We start from the raw sequence: 19,048 nt of genomic DNA on the forward strand, positions 1-19,048 counted from the left end.
GGACAATAGCGGAGGCGGACGATAGCAGGTGTCTGCGGATGTTTATCCGCAGACACCCGCTATCCCATAGGAATGCATGTATGTGCGTAATTCATCCGCAAACGGATGGATGAAATATGGACATAATGTCCGCATGTGTGAAAGGGGCCTAAGACAACAGAACAGATAATTGTGCCCGCACCAGTATTTCAATGATTGACATCTCCGAGCCAGCATTTCAGTCCAGGATGTGGCTACTAACGCTGAAAAAATCCTGAACAAAGATGGTGCCAGTCTTTTGGAAATAAAGTTAAAGACATTAAACAAAATCTGCCAAACATAACCTATTTTATGTTTGGAAGATTTTGTTTATTTTCAGTATTCCTTTAAAGTAGCTGCTTTATTCATTTATATTGAGTTTCTATGTAGCGCAGGGATAAGACCTAGGGCTGTGGCACGTTGTGAGGTCTTATTTTGTATCATTCTTTTTAGATAAAGACATTAGGGGAAGTACTGTTCTCTCTAAAAGGTTCTAAATACCTGTCAGTGATACACTTGCACATTATTTACTAGTTTCTAAGGGTACACACATCAGGACTGTCATCCTTAAAGTGATATCAAAGCCTGCTTTAAAAAAAAATAAACAATAAGCATGAACGGTTTAGGAGATATTTGCCAAAAGACAGGCACCGCTGTCTACGGCGCATGGGCAGGCGCACTGGGTGCAGGCGCTGTCAACGGTGATATGCCGCGAGTGGCGGCTCCCGCGCGCATGTACGGGAGTGACATCATCGCGGCTCCGTCGAATGACAGCGCCGGAGCAGCGAGACCCACCAAGAAGATGGAGGCTTCGTACATAAGGGGACAGCGGTGACTTTGCTGGCTCCTGTGTCAGGTAAGTGACACATAATGGACTTCTATGCGATGCATAGTAGTCCATTATGCTTTACCTTTGCAGGGAATCAAAGAGGAGGTAAAGCCATCAGGGTTTACTTCCTCTTTAAGGTAAACATTTAAAAAAATAAATAAAGCGTAACTCCACTTTTGTTGAGGAAAAAAAAATTCCCCTTTGGGGGATCTATGTACATTGCAAGGATTTTAACAAACTTTGTTGCAGATTCCTACCTTTTTGTTATTCTGAAAAAATCCCTGTTTGTTCCTTTGTGTCCCTGTGCAAAGCGAGTCTAATGGGATTGGTTTCATAATTATTAACCAGCTGTGCACCTGCGGCTGCTAAGCCTGCATCCCTTTTAGCCATGAAAATTGGTGAGCCAATCACACAAGCAGGAAATTATGTTTCTGGGGGGCGTTCTGTACACATTATGTGTACAGAACACCTCCAGGTAGCCATATTGGATTGCATTTTCTGAAAAAATTCCAGAGCTGCAGATAGGAAAGGTAATTTTTAATAACCTTCAATTGCAATATGATTTGTGTTGCAATTGTTTACGCTATATTATTTTTTTTCTTTGTTTTCTATTCCCCCCCCCCCCCCCCCCCCCGAAAGTGGAGTTACCCTTTAAGGCTTTAGAACCACTTTAACCTTCCTTCACTGTTTAACATGTCCGCCCATACGTGCTAGGGATTTGGAACTGTACATCCTAGCTTTGAGTTCACTCATCAATTAGTGAGGGAAGGATAAGAATGACAGCCCAGGAGCTTTCACCTTCACAACAAATCAATAATAATCCTGACCATTTTAACTGTTTGCACAAAAGCATTGTTGCCTTGTAGCTGGTGTAAAAATGTACAGGAAAAGTGTATGAAATGTTTTTTCTGGAGTTCATATAGGATCTAGACAATCCCCACAGTACAGGGCTTGGCAAACTTGCTTTGAATCTAAGAGCCAGCTAAAAAAATAGGAGCCAGTTTTTTTTTTTTAACTAACAAATTATACGGTGTAACATGTAACGTGTTCCTGAAGGTAAACTTATCCTTTAACCCTTTCACAGCCAGAGCCGTTTTTTGTGTGTGTGTGTGCTTTTTTTTTTTAACACACATTTAACCTCTTCCCGACCGGCGCACGACAATGTACATCGGCAGAATGGCAGGGACAGGCAAATTGCCGTACAGGTACATCCATTTAAAATTGCAGCTGTGCCATCATGTGTGCTCCGGTCGGGACCCCCTTGAGTCTGACTGCGGGTCCTGCAGACTCGATCGCTGCGGGTATACCCACGATCATCTCACGGTGAAGGGAGAACTGGGAGATGCCAATGGAAACAGCATCTCTCCGTTCTGCCTAGCAACAAGTGACAATGATCTCTGCTCCCTGTGATTGGAGCAGAGATCAGTGATCTGTAAATCAGTCACGCCTCCCACAGTTAGAAACACGCCCCTAGGACACACTTAACCCCTACACTGCCAGCTCCTGGTTAACCCCTTCACTGCCAGTGTCATTTACACAGGAATCGGTGCATTTGTATAGCACTGATTGCTGTATAAATGACAATGGTCCCAAAAATGTCCGATGTGTCCGCCATAATGTCGCAGTCACAATAAAAAATCACTGATCGCCACCATTGCTAGTAAAAAAATAAAAAATATTAATCAAAATGGCATAAAACTATCCCCTATTTTGTAAACGCTATAACTTTTGCGCCAACCAATCAATAATCGCTTATTGCGTTTTTTTTTTTTTTTTTTTACCAAAAATATGTAGAAGAATATGTATCAGCCTAAACTGAGGGAGAAAAATGTTTTTTTATATCTTCTTTGGAGATATTTATTATCGCAAAAAGTAAAAAATAATGCTTTTTAAAAAAAAAAAAATTGTTGCTCTTTTTTTGTTTATAGCGCAAAAAATAAAAATCGCAGAGGTGATCAAATACCACCAAAAGAAAGCTCTATTTGTGGGGAAAAATGGATGTAAATTTTGTTTGGGAGCCACGTCGTACAACCACGCAAGTGTCAGTTAAAGCATCGCAGTGCCGAATCACAAAAAGTGCTCTGCTCTTAAAGTGGTTGTAAACCCTTACAAACCACTTTGACCTACAGGTAAGCCTAGATTAAGGCTTACCTGTAGGTCCAAGAAATACAGTGGTGTGAAAAAGTGTTTGCCCCCTTCCTCATTTCCTGTTCCTTTGCATGTTTGTCACACTTAAGTGTTTCGGAACATCAAACCAATTTAAACAATAGTCAAGGACAACACAAGTAAACACAAAATGCAATTTGTAAATGAAGGTGTTTATTATTAAAGGTGAAAAAAAATCAAAACCATCATGGCCCTCTGTGAAAAAGTGATTGCCCCCCTTGTTAAAACATACTATAACTGTGGTTGTCCAGACCTGAGTTCAATTTCTCTAGCCACACCCAGGCCTGATTATTGCCACACCTGTTCACAATCAAGGCATCACTTAAATAGGAGCTGCTTGACACAATAAGGTCCACCAGAAGATCCTTAAAAGCTACACATCATGCCGAGACCCAAAGAAATTCAGGAACAATTGAGAAAGAAAGTAATTGAGATCTATCAGTCTGGAAAGGGTTATAAAGCCATTTCCAAAGCTTTGGGAATCCAGCGAACCACAGTGAGAGCCATTATCCACAAATGGCGAAGACATGGAACAGTGGTGAACCTTCCCAGGAGTGGCCGGCCGCCCAAAATTACCCCAAGAGCGCAGCGACGACTCATCCAAGAGGTCACAAAAGACCCCACAACAACGTCCAAGGAACTGCAGGCCTCACTTGCCTCAGTTAAGGTCAGCGTTCATGCCTCCACCATCAGGAAAAGACTGGGCAAAAATGACCTGCATGACAGAGTTCCAAGGAGAAAACCACTGCTGAGCAAAAAGAACATCAAAGCTCGTCTCAATTTCTCCACAACACATCTTGATGACCCCCAAGACTTTTGGGACAACATTCTGTGGACCGATGAGACAAAAGTGGAACTCTTTGGAAGGTGTGTGTCCAAGTATATCTGGCGTAGAAGGAACACTGCATTTCATAAAAAGAACATTATACCAACAGTAAAATATGGTGGTGGTAGTGTGATGGTCTGGGGCTGTTTTGCTGCTTCAGGACCTGGAAGACTTGCCGTGATAAAAGGAACTATGAATTCTGCTGTCTACCAAGAGATCCTGAAGGAGAATGTCCGACCATCTGTTCGTGTACTCAAGCTGAAACGAACTTGGGTTCTGCAGCAGGACAATGATCCTAAACACACCAGCAAGTCCACCACCGAATGGCTGAAGAAAAACAAAATGAAGACTTTGGAGTGGCCTAGCCAAAGTCCTGACCTGAATCCTATTGAGATGTTGTGGTATGACCTTAAAAAGGCCGTTCATGCTCGAAAACCCTCTAATGTAACTGAATTAGGACAATTCTGCAAAGATGAGTGGGCCAAAATTCCTCCAGGACGCTGTAAAAGCCTCATTGCACGTTATCGCAAACGCTTGGTTGCAGTTGTTGCTGCTAAGGGTGGCCCAACCAGTTATTAGGTTTAGGGGGCAATCACTTTTTCACACAGGGCCATGATGGTTTGGATTTTTTTTCACCTTTAATAATAAACACCTTCATTTACTAATTGCATTTTGTGTTTACTTGTGTTGTCCTTGACTATTGTTTAAATTGGTTTGATGTTCCGAAACACTTAAGTGTGACAAACATGCAAAGGAACAGGAAATGAGGAAGGGGGCAAACACTTTTTCACACCACTGTATCTCCTAAATCTACACGGTTTAGGAGATATTTCCTAAAAGACAGTGACAGTTATCTATGGCGCATGCTCTGTAGACAGCAGCACGCAGGCGCACTATCGCCGTTAGCAGCATGCCGCTGCTAACGACGATATGCCGTTAGTGGCGGCTCCCGTGCGCATTCGCGGGAGTGACGTCGTCGCTGCTCCGGTGCTGTGAGTGGCCGGAGCAGCGATACCCGGAAGAAGATGGATGCTCCGGACTACAGGGGACAGCGGTGACATCGCTGGCTCCTGTGTCAGGTAAGTGATACATAATGGGCTACTATGCGATGCATAGTAGCCCATTATGCTTTCTTTACCTTTGCAGGGAGACAAAGAGGAAGTAAACCCATTAGGGTTTACTTCTTCTTCAAGCCAGCAAAATGGTGCAGGGCTTAAGTGGCTAAAAAAAATAATTTTAGGCCTGAAGATTACATAAAACCTCCAAACTTATATATGTTCTAATAGAAGACACTGGAGATGATTCCCTTCACTCAGTTGTCATATTACTCTTGGCTCGCTGCTCCTGTGCTGTGCAGTGTGTGACACCAGATTTCTGCCTCCTGAAAGCTGAAAATTTACTATCTGATCTTTGTACTTTAGAAGGCTGTAGAGAAAAGAGAGCTACGGGTAAACAGGTACAGCTTACGAGGGAGCGTTTGCTTAATCACTGTGTATCACCTAGGGCTAGTCGCTTCAGGGGGTATGTATAGGAGTTTATTATTATTTTAGGTTTTTTGTTAACTGATACAAAGGTTATTATTGTTTCTTATGTTTCTGGTGATTTAACAAACCAGAAAAATGTTAATTTTGTGTAAATCCTCCAAAATAAGGAACACCATGTAGCATTCTAGTGTATAAAATCCTGTTGCTATTAATTATGTAGAGCCGTTTCAGTGATTTTCCTATGCCACTTATTTACACATATACTGTAGCTATAGATGTTCCAATCATATTCATCCTCATCTGTTTGTCAAGCTGCCCCACAAATGGCTGGCACACGCTCTCCAATTTACTAGGGCAGAAACATATATTAATAATTTATTGTCCAATGAAAATGTTGCAGAATATGACAAAAATATGGTAAATATTCACATAAAGATTTTATAAATATAGGCCATATTCTAATTAGGTTAGTCTGAACAGTCACTATAAATAAAACACACTGGATTAGGCCTGAGTCACACCAATGCATTTTTAGTGCTTTGTGCATTTTGCTGTTTTGCACTACAGTCCATTTACCATGGTTTCCTATGGAACGCGTTCTGCAGTGCAAATCTGCAAAATGCAAAAAGCACAAAAAATGCATAGGTGTGAATCCAGCCTTAGGGATGGTCATTTTTGCATTGACCAGTCAGCTTTAGGGATAATTTAGAGATGAAAAGGTAAGGGGAGATTTAAAAAGAGTAACAAAAACAACTTAAGCTGCTGTCTGTATCTTCATTACTGTTAGTAAATGATTTTTATTCCAGATTTCAATATGTCATGAGCTTCCAAACATCGAAGTTATGACTTTGAGGTAAGTCACTTTCCTTATAACCTTCATTTGATATACAAGTAAACAGAAAAATAAATCATTGATATATTATATTTATACTCTTTTTGTATGTCTTTTTCTTCTTTCTAAGTCCTAGAAAACCTTTGTGATCCATAGAATATTTATAAGCATTAAGATATATGCATTGTATTCCTTTCAGGGACATTTTGGTACATTTTTCCAAAGTCAAATATCTCTTGTTCCTGAGTAAGTCCGCTATGTATTTGTTCATAGCATGGCATAACCCCTTCTGTTATAGGGAAACATAGATTTATGTGCACCCAGATGCTAATCAGACCTTGCCAGTAGTGATATATACTCTGTTCTTTATCTTACATCTGTGCTGCTACTGTATTACAGATAATGTGTGATTTATTTATTTTTTATAAGATAGAACGTTGGATTTGCAGTACTCTCCCCAGCACCAGAGAGAGTCAGGAATTTCCCTTTAAACTAGAAATGATGCATTTACTGTGCTAATGGTTGATGGAGAAAAAAAAATACTGCATTCAGAATTTGTTGTGATGTTGCTTTGCAATGAAGGGTTTTCAAAAATGAGTTAGAGCTTCAAACAAGCTTGTTAGCCTTTTTAAAGCTCTTGCACAGAGGCACCTGAGATTGTGCAATGTAAATTCCAGCATATTTTCCCTGCCTGGAAAGCCCAGGTGGTGTGTACATAGACTTGAATGGCTGTACACATGTACACTATATTAGGACGACTGTCTTTACACGCATATGAACTTAAATCACACCTCAGTTTTAGTCCGTAGTGTTCATTAGTGAGTTGGCCCAACCTTTGCAGCTATAACAACTTCAAATCTTCGGGTAAGGCTGTCCACAAGGTTTAGGACTGTGTCTATTGAAATATTTGACCATTCTTGTAGAAGCGCATTTGTGAGGTCAGGCACTGATGATGGACGAGAATGCCTGGCTTGTAACCTCTACTCAAGTTCACCCCAACTTGGAAAAGTTTGGGAATGCCCCCTTCCTGTTCCAACATGACTACGTACCAGTGCACAAAGCAAGGTCCATACAGACATGGATGAGTGAGTTTGGGGTGGAAGAACTTGAATTAGAGTGGAGACTGCGAGCCAGGCGTTCTCGTCCAACAGCAATGCCTGATTTCACAAATGCACTTCTGAAAGAATGGTCAAACATTCCCACGCTCCTAAAGGGTGAGCCGACTCAGTATTGAACCCTACAGACTAAGACCAGGATGTCATTAAAGTTCATGTGTGCGTGTAAAGGCAGGTGTCCCAATACTTTTGACAATACAGTGTATATGCTGGCACTTGGGTATACACCAGTGTTTACCCAGTACAGCCATTTATGTCTCTGGATGGCTGTAGGCTGCATCTAGGCTTTCCAAAAGTGGAACGCATGCCACAATTTACATTGTGTGGGCTCAGGTGCCTGTGTACAAGAGCCCTTATTGTTTCGAACCTAAGCCTATGCCAAGAGTATGTACCACAAAGTGTACCCTACTAGATGTTGATGTATGTTGGTGGATAAGCCCTCAGATACCCTCTGCCACTTTAACCTGGACTTATTTGACTTGAGTGCAAAGCCCTGGCTACTACAGTAGAACTAAGGCCCCTTTCACACTACCGCGACTCCAAAGTTGTGTAATTTTGCTGCTATTTCAGGGAATGCCTGTGTAACTCGCATCAAAGTAAGACCAAAGTAGTACAGGAACTACTGTGAAGTTGGTGCGACTTGAAGTCGCACAGATATGAATGGTACTCATTGGAAATCATGGGGTACCACTTGTCATGTAACTTTGCAGTCTCGTGTCGCAGGCCAAGTCACACTAGTGTGAAAGGGGCCTAAGCCTTTTAAATGTTTCTTCCCACTATCCAGTAAGAGTGTCATTATGATCTATTGAGGTGCTCTTATTGCTTTTCGAAGCACAAATGCTGGATCTAAAACTAGATAGTTGTGTAAATATTAGCAGTCTACTGACCGCCATCAGAAGGCAAGAAAATATAGTTATATATTCTAGAGCAGCGGTTCCTAATATTTAGCCGTTCCCTATATTTTAGATCAATGGTTCCCAAAGCAATGTATTTTCATTTTACCTTGTTACTTTTAGTACACTTCATGAAACCCAGAATGAATGGTAGTTATTTGATTTACAGTTTAGACCTTGTATATATAACGTCCCTCTGACATTTATTTAATGAATGTTTTTCATAATGCCTTCTGAAATATCATCTTTAGTCCATCTACCTGTAGTGGCTCACTGTTGTTCTTTACACAGATCTGAGCAATATCATTTTATTAAATAAACATTGCATACATTTTACCATATTTGCTTATAGCTCTGATTTGAAGCCAGGACTGTTTCCCCAGGGCCATCTGTAGGGCGATTTATTTGAATCTCTCCAGCAGCAAAATTGAAAGTTGGACATATTTACGGTGATCACTGGAAATAGCTAGTGTAAGTCATTGACACAAGTGCCTTATGCGCATTCATTGCTAAAGTAATATTAAACACTCAGATTTTTTAAAAGCACTTTCAGCAGCTGATTGAATCGCTCATGGAGTATGCAGCTTCTTTACCTTTTAATCCTTGTTCCAATTTAAATACCAAAATATGATGTAGCACAACTCTCAAAGGAATAAAGACTATAAGTAAACACAAAAATATGTACAATAAATATTGTTGTATAGTCCAATGAATATCCAAACATAAAAAATAAAGTAAAATCAAGAAAAAAACCAACTTGAATCTACTTCAATCACCCCTGTGACACGTTATACGGAAAGTGAATCCACCACCATTGTAGATGAGCCTCTCACCTCACTGCCATGACCCCTGCTTTGTCAGGTCTCCCCACACATTTTTCCCTCTCTGGGGATGAAAAAAGCGGCTACTGTCTCCAGTGCCTCTTATTCGGATCGATGGGTTGATAGATTTCCAATCCCCACAGTATGAACGCAGGAAGAAAAAGCACACTGACCTGGTGCACTCCATTTAAACTTCATATTTATTGAAAGGAATAAAATAATATTACACTTACAAAAATGGCACTATAGGCAGTGCTAACTGTGGATCACTTGTCTCTCATACACAATCACGAGCAGCTAGCGTCAGAGATGGCCGCGAGATGACGAGGTTTCACGTGGATGCCGTCATTCCGCAGCCATCTCTGCATCTAGCTGCTCTGTGATTGTGTATGCAATCATGTATTGTAGGAAAGAAAATCTCTTGAACCCCCACTCCTGTGGAGCTATTGTGTTCTCCCGGTGGGTGCTGGGGAAAAAACGCCCAAGCCGTGAGAACGCAATAATTACAATAAACACAATAGCTCAGTGATTAGATGCGATATAGATGCTGACAATAATCGAATGCTAGAAATCCGACATGCTAGTTGAACGCAGGTTAATCAATACATTGATTTGAGTATAATCAGCCTACCCAGAGATGGTTTGAATCTCAGTTGGCTCTGCTGAACCAGCCGAGATTCGAACCATCTATGGCCAGCTTAACTCTTTCCAGTAAAGACCAGAAGTTCAGAAAAGTAGGACTGAGCGAGCAGGAGCCAGCAGCATTGAAAGTTGTCAAATGCAAGTGCAGAGGTAAGAATGTTAACAAATAATTGGTGAATGTTTGATTGTGCTTAATGTGTTAAGCTAAAAAACGCTGAGGGTTTAATACTACTTTAATATTCATGAGCCTCATATAATAGGTGGCAATGGCTGGAAAGGATAGCTAAAAGTTTTAAAATCCATTTATAAAATTGACAGGCATAAAAAAAAAATGCAATTGGTCTTACTGCAATGCTCTGTTTTAAAAAATGTTAATTTTTGATTTATGACTTTTTACAGTGTAAATAGCATTTCTACACTTGAACCAATAAGCCATTGTCAAAATCTGACCGAGTTGTATTTAAGAAAAAATGATATCTCCAACTTGGGCGAACTTTACTACCTTAAGCTGCTACCAAGACTGAAAATACTGTGGTTATCAGAGAACCCATGCTGTAGCCAAGATCCTTGCAGATACAGAATGACAGTATTGAGAAACCTGCCCAACCTTCAAAAGCTTGACAATCAAGGTAATGTCCAAGTGTAATCTACTTTAACTTTTACGCTATACTTTATATCACTTTAGGAACGTGCTTTATCTGCTTGAAAAACTTTTCACAATTATGTCAGCGCCACTGAACAAACTAAAAATAGCATAAAAAGAAAAACCCTAGAGAAATACTGGAGATGCAATACTTTATAAAACATCAGCTATTGGTCCTTAGACAGGCTGTTTAAGGTGAGTGTATGATACAGCAAGCAAACTGTAGTAAGTTTAAAGATGAACTCCGGGTAGAACAAAAAGGAATCCATGCAATAGAGCTTATCCTACACTGCAAGGGTTAAATGCTCATTTTTATCTGGGGGTACAGAAAAAAATGTATTTTTACCTGCATGATCCCTCACTTACCCAGCAGCTGGTGCTCTTCTGTACATTCCAACACACAAGGCTGTGGGTGGGCCATTGATATTTCCCCTGCTGTTTTGGCATTATACATGATGAGGTCAGAGTACCTGCAATCCATGAAACAGTGAAGAGAAGTGATTCCAGGGGTCTTGCAGTGCAGCTAAAAGGAAGAGCAAGCGATACGGTAAGTGTAACCGCTTTTTCTGTCCCCCATGACTGCTACGGTTAACTTTATCTTTTACTGGAAATATAAAAATATATAGTTGTTTCGGACTACGTGTACCTGTCTAATGAACACTAATCCATCAATTATAAAAATGGAATGTCTTTATTCAAAGTGTTAAATATTTTTTTTTTTAAAAGGTTTGTTTTAAAAACAAATTCTCAAACTAGTTGTCCAGGATGATGTTGTCCTGGCCCTGAGATCCGATTTTTTTAAAGCCAACGCATTTCACGGACTGACTCGCTTCATCGAGGCCTCAGATCCTGTTAAATACTGTATAGTATTGCATAGTAGTTGGTGACAGCCTGGTTGGCCCGTGGGTAATTTCTCCAAACCTTCAAAGACTTACCCACATCTGACAATACTGCGAATCCTATATATTTTATAAATGTAGATTATTTAGCCAGGTACTGTATCCAATAGATAAAAGGTAGACCAGGAGTAAAAAGTCTCGATTGGTACAGGTGTTGTGGCTTTGGTGATATTTCTCTACTTACTACTAGAACAAAAACACTACACAGGTTTTTTTTTTTTAACACTTATTTGGAGTGAATGGGTAGAGGTACAATGTACCCCATACCCATTCATCTATGATGGGGGGGCCAAGCTCTTGTTAAAAGGGGCTTCCAAATTGCCATAATCCCCCGCCTGCAGACCCCGAAACCATTGGGCAAGGGTTATCAACATGGGGACAAGGTTCTTTGGGGTGGGGAGCGCAGTCCCCCCTTTCCCTAAAGCACCCCCCCACATTGAGGGCATGTGGCCAGGTATGGTCTGGGGGGTGCTCGCTCGCCCCCCCCCTTTCCTGACCTGCGGGGCAGTGTGCTTGGATAAGGGTCTTGTATGGATCTTGGGGGGGGGGGGAGTCGACCCCCCCCCCCTTTTTTTTTTTTTTTGCCTTGGGGGTTTCCCTTAAAATCCATACCAGTCTGAAAGGTCTGGTATCTGGGAACCTCACAAAGAATTCCAGATTTTTTATTTTTTATTTTTTTTTAAATTTTGGCGGGGCTCCTCTTTAGATTCTCAGCACACAAGTTGCGGTGCGACTTCTATTCAAATCAATTAGCTCCCATAGGGAACCATTGATTTTGATTAGAGGCATAGAAAACCCAGATGAAGCTTAACGCTGTATATACATCGTTAAGCCTCATTAAACCGTGTTTAACACCTTTTACTGGCATCTGGCATTTTTACAGCTCTAGCACTGGAGCCTCAGAACGCGCTGGTCCTGGGTTGTGTTTTTTTTTTTTTTTTTTTTTTTAAGCTTAAAAATGCCAATGCCTGTTAAAGCTCAAAAACACCATGGTGTGTATGATGCCATTGAATAACATGGAATGGCATTTTTAAGCTGCAAAAAAAGCTCAAAAACGCAGCTGTAAAAACGTCCGTTTGTAAGAGACCTAAAAGGTGTACCTCTGCTACATAACAATATACAGAAATGTGTTTTCGGCTGTGGGATGCGAACACTGTTCTACACCTAGAACAAAACTGAGTCAGGCTGAGCAGTGCTCAGCCATTCATAGGCAGCTTTGAATTCTCTGAATGCCCACCATGCTGGTTGTTTGAAACATGCCTTACTTATTTTCAGCACTGGTTTAATTCTTTTGGCTCCTAAATCCTGTCCTTTTTTGGGGACATTTTGTGAACATTCTTTAAAGGCCTTTTTTAGGGTGCTGGCTTGCTGACGCTGCTTTTTTATGCATTTTGGCTGCCTTTGGCTTACAGAGTGCTGTATGGTGTGACGTTTCTGTTGGTTGCTGTACCCTTTTGGTAGGCACCATTATGTTAGGATCTTAAAACCGCTGCACCAGTTTGGAATCACTAATGACAGTCGCATTATTCCCCTTTGTATTTTACCTTTTACCTTTCAACATGTTGTTTGTCCCCGATGAAGACTCTTTGGAGTTGAAACGTGTCAGGACCTTCATGTTGTATAGAAACAACGGTTGTTGATTTCATATTTAGTGGTCTGTTCCTAAAAATATGTTGCTTTGTATGAGATACAGTATATATAATTTTTTTTTTTTAATGTATATGTTTTGCATCAATAAAATAAGAAAAACATGCCAGTATTTTATTATTTCGTCATATTGGGTGCTTAAATAATCTCATCCAAAAAAACTTTTCAAGAATATTCTATGAATACAAAGCTTTCACTGATTGGCCAAGGCAGAGATCCTGACATCATTTGCCTGCCCTCTCCGCCTTAACCTGTCGGAGGAAGGGTATTCATTTAAAGAAAAAAGAAGTTGAAGTTGAATTTTGTTCTTTGTAGAGAACGGGCTGTTTACGTCTCACAGCTGGAACGCAGTTTGCTGGCCCAAACAAACTAGTAAAAGTAAAGCTGGAGATCACCTTTTTAAATGCAGGTCAGAAGGGATAATCTGCAGGAGAAATGCACCTGTCTAATTCAGAATGATCTCAGAAGCTTTCCAAACTGATGTCAACACAAGCCCAAAACCCACCTACACAGGCCTCCAATGTGTCTCTGGTCAAATTGCACCTGGCTAGATATAAGTCGCTTGGATTGGTTTAAATTTTCTGCTGGGCTCTTTTTTTTTTTTATAGATGAGTATTTTGTCAAATGCTTTCTTTTGTGTTTTGGCCTTGCAGGAGCATTGCCATAAAGTACAATTATACACAGCATATTTGCACATTACAGCACTCTTACGTTGCAAAGTGCTCGTCCTGTCTTCTTCAGGGTCTGAAATCTTCAGCTGTCTTACTTGGCTGAGGTGACATACATTCTGAGAATGTGCTGGGAGTTTCATCGTGGCACCTGCAGGCAAGATTTTAAGGCCCAAAAGATGTATATAGTTTTAATAAACCATGGTGTCTCTTCAGGTCAGTCCACGCTTGCCAGCCAGATAGGGTGTTCGCATAGCTAGTCAGGCCGCGTACACACGCGCGGACTGTTCGCCCAACTTTGTCCGTCCAACAGTTTCAGCAAACAGTCCGCTCAAAATTAGCATGGACGGACATGGCCACACACGACGAACGAACAGTTTGCTGAAACCGTGCGCGATGACGTGAACAGCACGTACGACGGGACGAAAAATACGACGTCCTATACACTGCATTATAGCTTTCGGCGTGAAAATCCTTTCTGAGCATGCGCGCAACTTTGTTTGACGAACAAGCCTACACACGAGCGGGCTGTTCGCTGAAACAAGGTTTCAGCGGACAGTTTTTCGGAATTTCCGAAAAACCTTGTCCGTCCAACTGTCCGCTGAAACTGTCCGCTGAAAGCCCACACACGAGCGGACTGTCCGCCCAAACACTGTTCAGCGGACAAAGTTGGGCGAACAGTCCGCCCGTGTGTACGCGGCCTCACTGGTAATCACTGTTACAGGATAAATTCTGTGACTAAGCACCTGTAACATGTTAGAACTCTCTGCTCCTCTTCCTTGCAATCATAGGCTTGCCAGGTGTGCCTGGGCCCACCCTAATCACTATGTGCAGTGCCGATTACACCTACTGCCCCCCCCCCCCTGTTGGCCCCCCGCCCTGCAGAGCTGCTGGCTTTCCTCCTCTCCTGCTGCTGCAGGGGATGTTTCAGGATGGAGAGCAGGGAGAGCGGCTAGTAAATGTAAAATTTACTGGCCCCTTCTTTTTCTAAACGAACACAGTTAACACGCTTGCCCACTGTGCCCATTCATAACTGAAGCATACTAAACTTTGTTTAGTATGCTTCAGTTTGTCAATTAACAACAAGCCACTCAGCACAGAACATTTTCCATGCACTCACTGTCCCATGCAGTTGAGGCTGCAGAGAATGGCACATGTGTTTGAGCTTTGGGTGCACACCCTAATTCAATAGGCTGCACACACCTATGCTTGCAATCGATTTTGGATCAATCAAGAAGCCACTTTGGAGTGTGTGTGTGTGTGTGTGTGTGTGTGTGTGTGTGTATTGTATATGTCTGTGTATGTGTGTTTCTTCTACCATAATTGTTGCATTACAAGTTTACTTCCACTTTAAACAAGGCTACTTAAGTGAATTGCAGTGAAGTACGGTATACAAACTGTACAGAAGGCATATTCTGTCTTTGTGCATCATCGTCAACTCAAGTCATTTATTTGATGTTTTACCTCTGTGATTTCTTTTCTGGATTGTGCCTTTTATTTTTTACAATTTCTTCTGAACACCCAAGAGAAACATTTTTACTAAGGTTCAGCCACAGCATGTGCCATACTGATGTATGCAAACAAAATTCTATGTTGCTTGGTGTGACAAGAATTTCAATCATATATATTACACTTCAGTCTGGTATATTTTTCATGGCATGGTAGGTAGTAATCTGTTTTATTCAGTTCACAGTGTCATTCCCTGTGCATATGCCTTTTTTATGATTTTCTTTGCCGCAGAGGTGCAATTTCATATAATGAAGTAATTTGAGCAAGCACATTTTTATGTATAGGGTCAGGTGTTAAATAGCTGAATGTATTTCAGGCAGTAGAGATTAGAGAAAATTGCATGACTTGATATGTTGATTCTGCTTTCTTGGCTGTCTGCAGGTGGCAGCAGTTTATAATACTTATATGCTGTATATTTATCTTGCATTGATTTCTTCTTTTAATATCACCCTATGCTAAGAGTTCAGTAAATGTTCTGACTTTGTGACATACTTGGGGGATTTTGTAAGCTTTCCTGCTCTATGAAGGTGTCAGATATGGTGTGCGCCACTTTAACAGAGCAGATAGACCTGTTTCTGATCTAGTGATGTAAAAATCTAGCACCGGTCGGCACCTTATTAAAGCTGGCCATACATGGGTTCAAATTCGGCTGGTTCAATAAGGACTGACCAAATTTCATTCCATGTATGGGTACTGTGGTTATAGGGAATAGATCTACCAATCTGTACAGCTGTCCTGTCTGGTTTACCCTGCTCGGTCCGTGCTGCAGGCTATAGCTGGCAGTGTTGTTCAGTGCATTCTGATGGCAGGGAAGCTTCCTCTACCCCCCATCAGAATACAATAGTTCAGTGGAAGGATTTCCTCATCCACCTTCAACGTGTGGATGGAGGGATTGGTCAGTTCTTTTTTTGTTTTGTTCAAACTGCTGCTGGAGTGAAAAAACTGACCTGTGAGCGCACCCAATATATTACTCAACTTTTTGATACAATATAAAAGCTGATGCTACATCAAGTAAATCAAATATGTCGCCTGTGGAATGGTGAAAAACTGTGGTACATTACATTTTTTTATAGGGGACTCTTTAAAAGCCATTACAGGTTATCTCTTAAGAGATAAAATGGAGGTCTGGTGCTAGAATTATTGCTCTCACTCTGATGTTTGCGATGATACCTCACTTGCATGGTGCAATCACCATTTACATGTGCTGAATGAACTTGTATAGCGCTACCTATGTGAACTGAGCCGGCTCAGGGCGCTTTTTGCCGCCGGTGTCCATCTGCGGTATAGCACAGTCCTTTACCCCTTTGGGTCCCGCCGCGATTTCAAACACATACACATATTTTGGCCAATTTTTATACAGGGTCTAATTAACCTACCTACCCACATGTCTTTGGAGTGTGGGAGGAAACCGGAGTACCTGGAGGAAACCCACACAGGCACAGGGATAACATGCAAACTTCAGGCAGATGTTGTCATGGTCAGGATCTGAACCAGCGACCCTATTGCTGCTAGTTGAAAGTGCTAACCACTACACTACTGTGCTGCCCAAGACCTATGTGCATGTTTACATTCAAATGTGAACACACACATAGGTCTTGGGCAGCACAGTGGTGTAGTGGTTAGCACTTTCACCTAGCAGCAATAGGGTTTGGGGTGCTTTAAAAAAAATATTTATTTTTTTATTTTATTTTGTTTGTTTTTTTACACTGTTTATTGCTATCACAAGGGACGAGCATGATCCCTTGTGATTGCAAGTCAGTGACAGGTACTCTTTATGGAGAAATCTGTGGTCTTTTAGGCTCCAGAACTGAGATTGGTTTAATTGGCTGCTTTACAAGCTAGTGACGGTAATGGGCCACCCGGTTCACTTTTACATAAGATTATCACTGACTAAAAGAAAAAAAAAAAGACACCAGGATCATAGCTGCCATCCAGAGTCTGGTATAACCACTTACCGACAAGGCTGTGTATATTTATGTACGGCAGTTAGGAAGTGTTTCGGGGAGAGGAATGGGTCGCTGCTCTCCCCGTTTGTATATGCTCTCCCCATAAGAGCTACTGAGCTGTGTAAATAGCAGGCTTTTCATAATAAAGAGGTATGGAGTCCTTGGAGAACATGAAATAAAGCAGAAGGCTGGGACTAAACATGTATGGTTACCATACACGTGTTAATGCACATTGTATTAAGGCAGCCCATTAAGATTGAAAGAGCTGCCAATGCACCCTGGTGTAGTCAAAACCACACACCCTTTTTGGAAATGGGATACATTGCAGTGAATTGCACTGCAGGTGTGTTGACTTAGTACATTTGGGTGAAATTTTTACAACTGAAAAATTGCAAACATATCTTTTTATTTGTTTTTTTTTTAGGCCCGGCCAAAGAATAAAAAAGGTGTACAAAATCAATGCTTGCAAAGACATGCAATGTATTTAATGGAATAAAATAAACCTACCTGTCTGTTTGCAAGTCTTCTGGGGCATGTAAACTAAACTGTGTATGCGCAACTCAGCTTGCATCACTGGCACGGTCCCCTGTATGCCAAGATGACTGAGTTCCTATGCATACATACCATGGCCTCAATGTACACATGCCGCAGTTGAAATGCTGTGCAGCAGAAAATTTCCCCCCAGTCATGTTCATTGGGGAGTACCACCCCAAAATATTCAAGTGAACAAGGCTACGCCTAACATTTGGCTTACGGTTGCGGAGCAGTATTCTGATTCAAACAGCCTGTTTGGCTGTCAAAAAAAAAAAAAAAAAAGGCATCCAGGAGGCGGCGGTATTCCGTTTCACAGTGGTCTATCTCTGAGCTGCCTGTACATGCAGTGGGGTCAGCTGTAGTCAATGTTGGTTACATTGTCAGTGTGGCTGGACCCCACACCTGTGCTGGTAACTGGAAGACAGCCAGCCTGCAAAGGTTTTATCATGAGCAAGGGAGGATGGACTTTTTTTTTTTAATATGAAATGTCAATGCCATTTTAAAGGTTAAAGTGGAAGTCCAGTCAAAAATGAAAATTTTTCTATTAATTTATATGTAAAATATCTTTGACATTATTAATTTTTTTGGAGAGCTGATTGCCAAGCTTAGAAAGTCTAATCAAAGCCAGACTTCTTCCTGTTTTTCAGGGACAACCTTATTTCTTTATTTCTGAATTCTGCGTGCTGCCTCTCACTTCCTGAAAATGTTGTCCTTTTCTACACAGGCATGCCTACTGTTCATTCTAACCGCCCCTATCTTACCCAGCCCCGCCCCATCCCTCCTATCCTTTTTAGACAGACATGCCTAGACTAGCCCAGCCCCGCCCCCATCCCTTCTCTCCTTCACAGATCTCCTCCTGGAAGTTTCTCCTGCAAGAGAGAGAGAGGAGGGGAGGGCAGGCTTTGGAAGTATGTTATGTTAGAAATTGTATGATTCCAATGCAACATGCTGTAGATTTTCTACAGTATACACAAATGCAGTTGTTTCTGCATGGCACTGTGATGGGCACTGTGTGCATGGCATGGAACATGCCCAGCTGAGGGGCCTACATGTGAGTAATATGTTTATGGCTCCGTTTCAACTAGTGCAACTTGTCATGCGACTTTGGACACAAAGTCGCCTCACAAGGCAATTTCAAAGGCAAGCATTCCCAGCTATGCACCTTTGAAAATCAGCGACTTTGAAAAGGTGCCTGCACTACTTTGATGCAACTTTTGATGCGACTTTGATCCAGAGTGTAAAATTTGATCAAAGCTGCACTCAGTCACTCTCTAAATCGCACATCTTTGGAGTCACACTAGTGGAAACGTAGCCTTAGGCTAGAGTGTGACTTTGATGCAATTTTGAGTGCAGCTTTGATCCAAATTTACACTCTCTGGATCAAAGTCACATCAAAGCATTGCAGGTACCTTTTCAAAGTCACTGATTTACAAAGTCGCATAGATGGGAACGGTACCCTTAAAATTAATGGGCTGTGACTTGTCATGCAACTTTATGTGTCCAAAGTCACATGACAAGTTGCACTAGTGGAAACAGAGCCTTAGTGTGGCTGCCTTACTATGATCATTGTAGACGC

General features: G+C 41.5%; 1 protein-coding gene across 9 annotated transcripts in view; it reads left to right on the plus strand.

Moving 5' to 3' along the window:
- Positions 1-19,048, plus strand: part of CFAP410 (cilia and flagella associated protein 410) — a 69,183-nt gene that overhangs the window by 29,530 nt on the left and 20,605 nt on the right. For all 9 annotated transcript variants that reach the window (XM_077448653.1, XM_077448654.1, XM_077448656.1 and 6 more), the window contains 2 exons: positions 6,130-6,176; positions 10,026-10,255. In XM_077448653.1, coding sequence (XP_077304779.1) covers positions 6,130-6,176; positions 10,026-10,255 — 277 coding nt within the window. The remainder of the gene's footprint in view (positions 1-6,129; positions 6,177-10,025; positions 10,256-19,048) is intronic.

Source organism: Lithobates pipiens, unplaced genomic scaffold, assembly GCF_037356315.1.
Source record: "Lithobates pipiens isolate NorthernLeopardFrog02 unplaced genomic scaffold, aLitPip1_a1.2 Scaffold_22, whole genome shotgun sequence".
Lineage (NCBI taxonomy): Eukaryota > Metazoa > Chordata > Amphibia > Anura > Ranidae > Lithobates > Lithobates pipiens.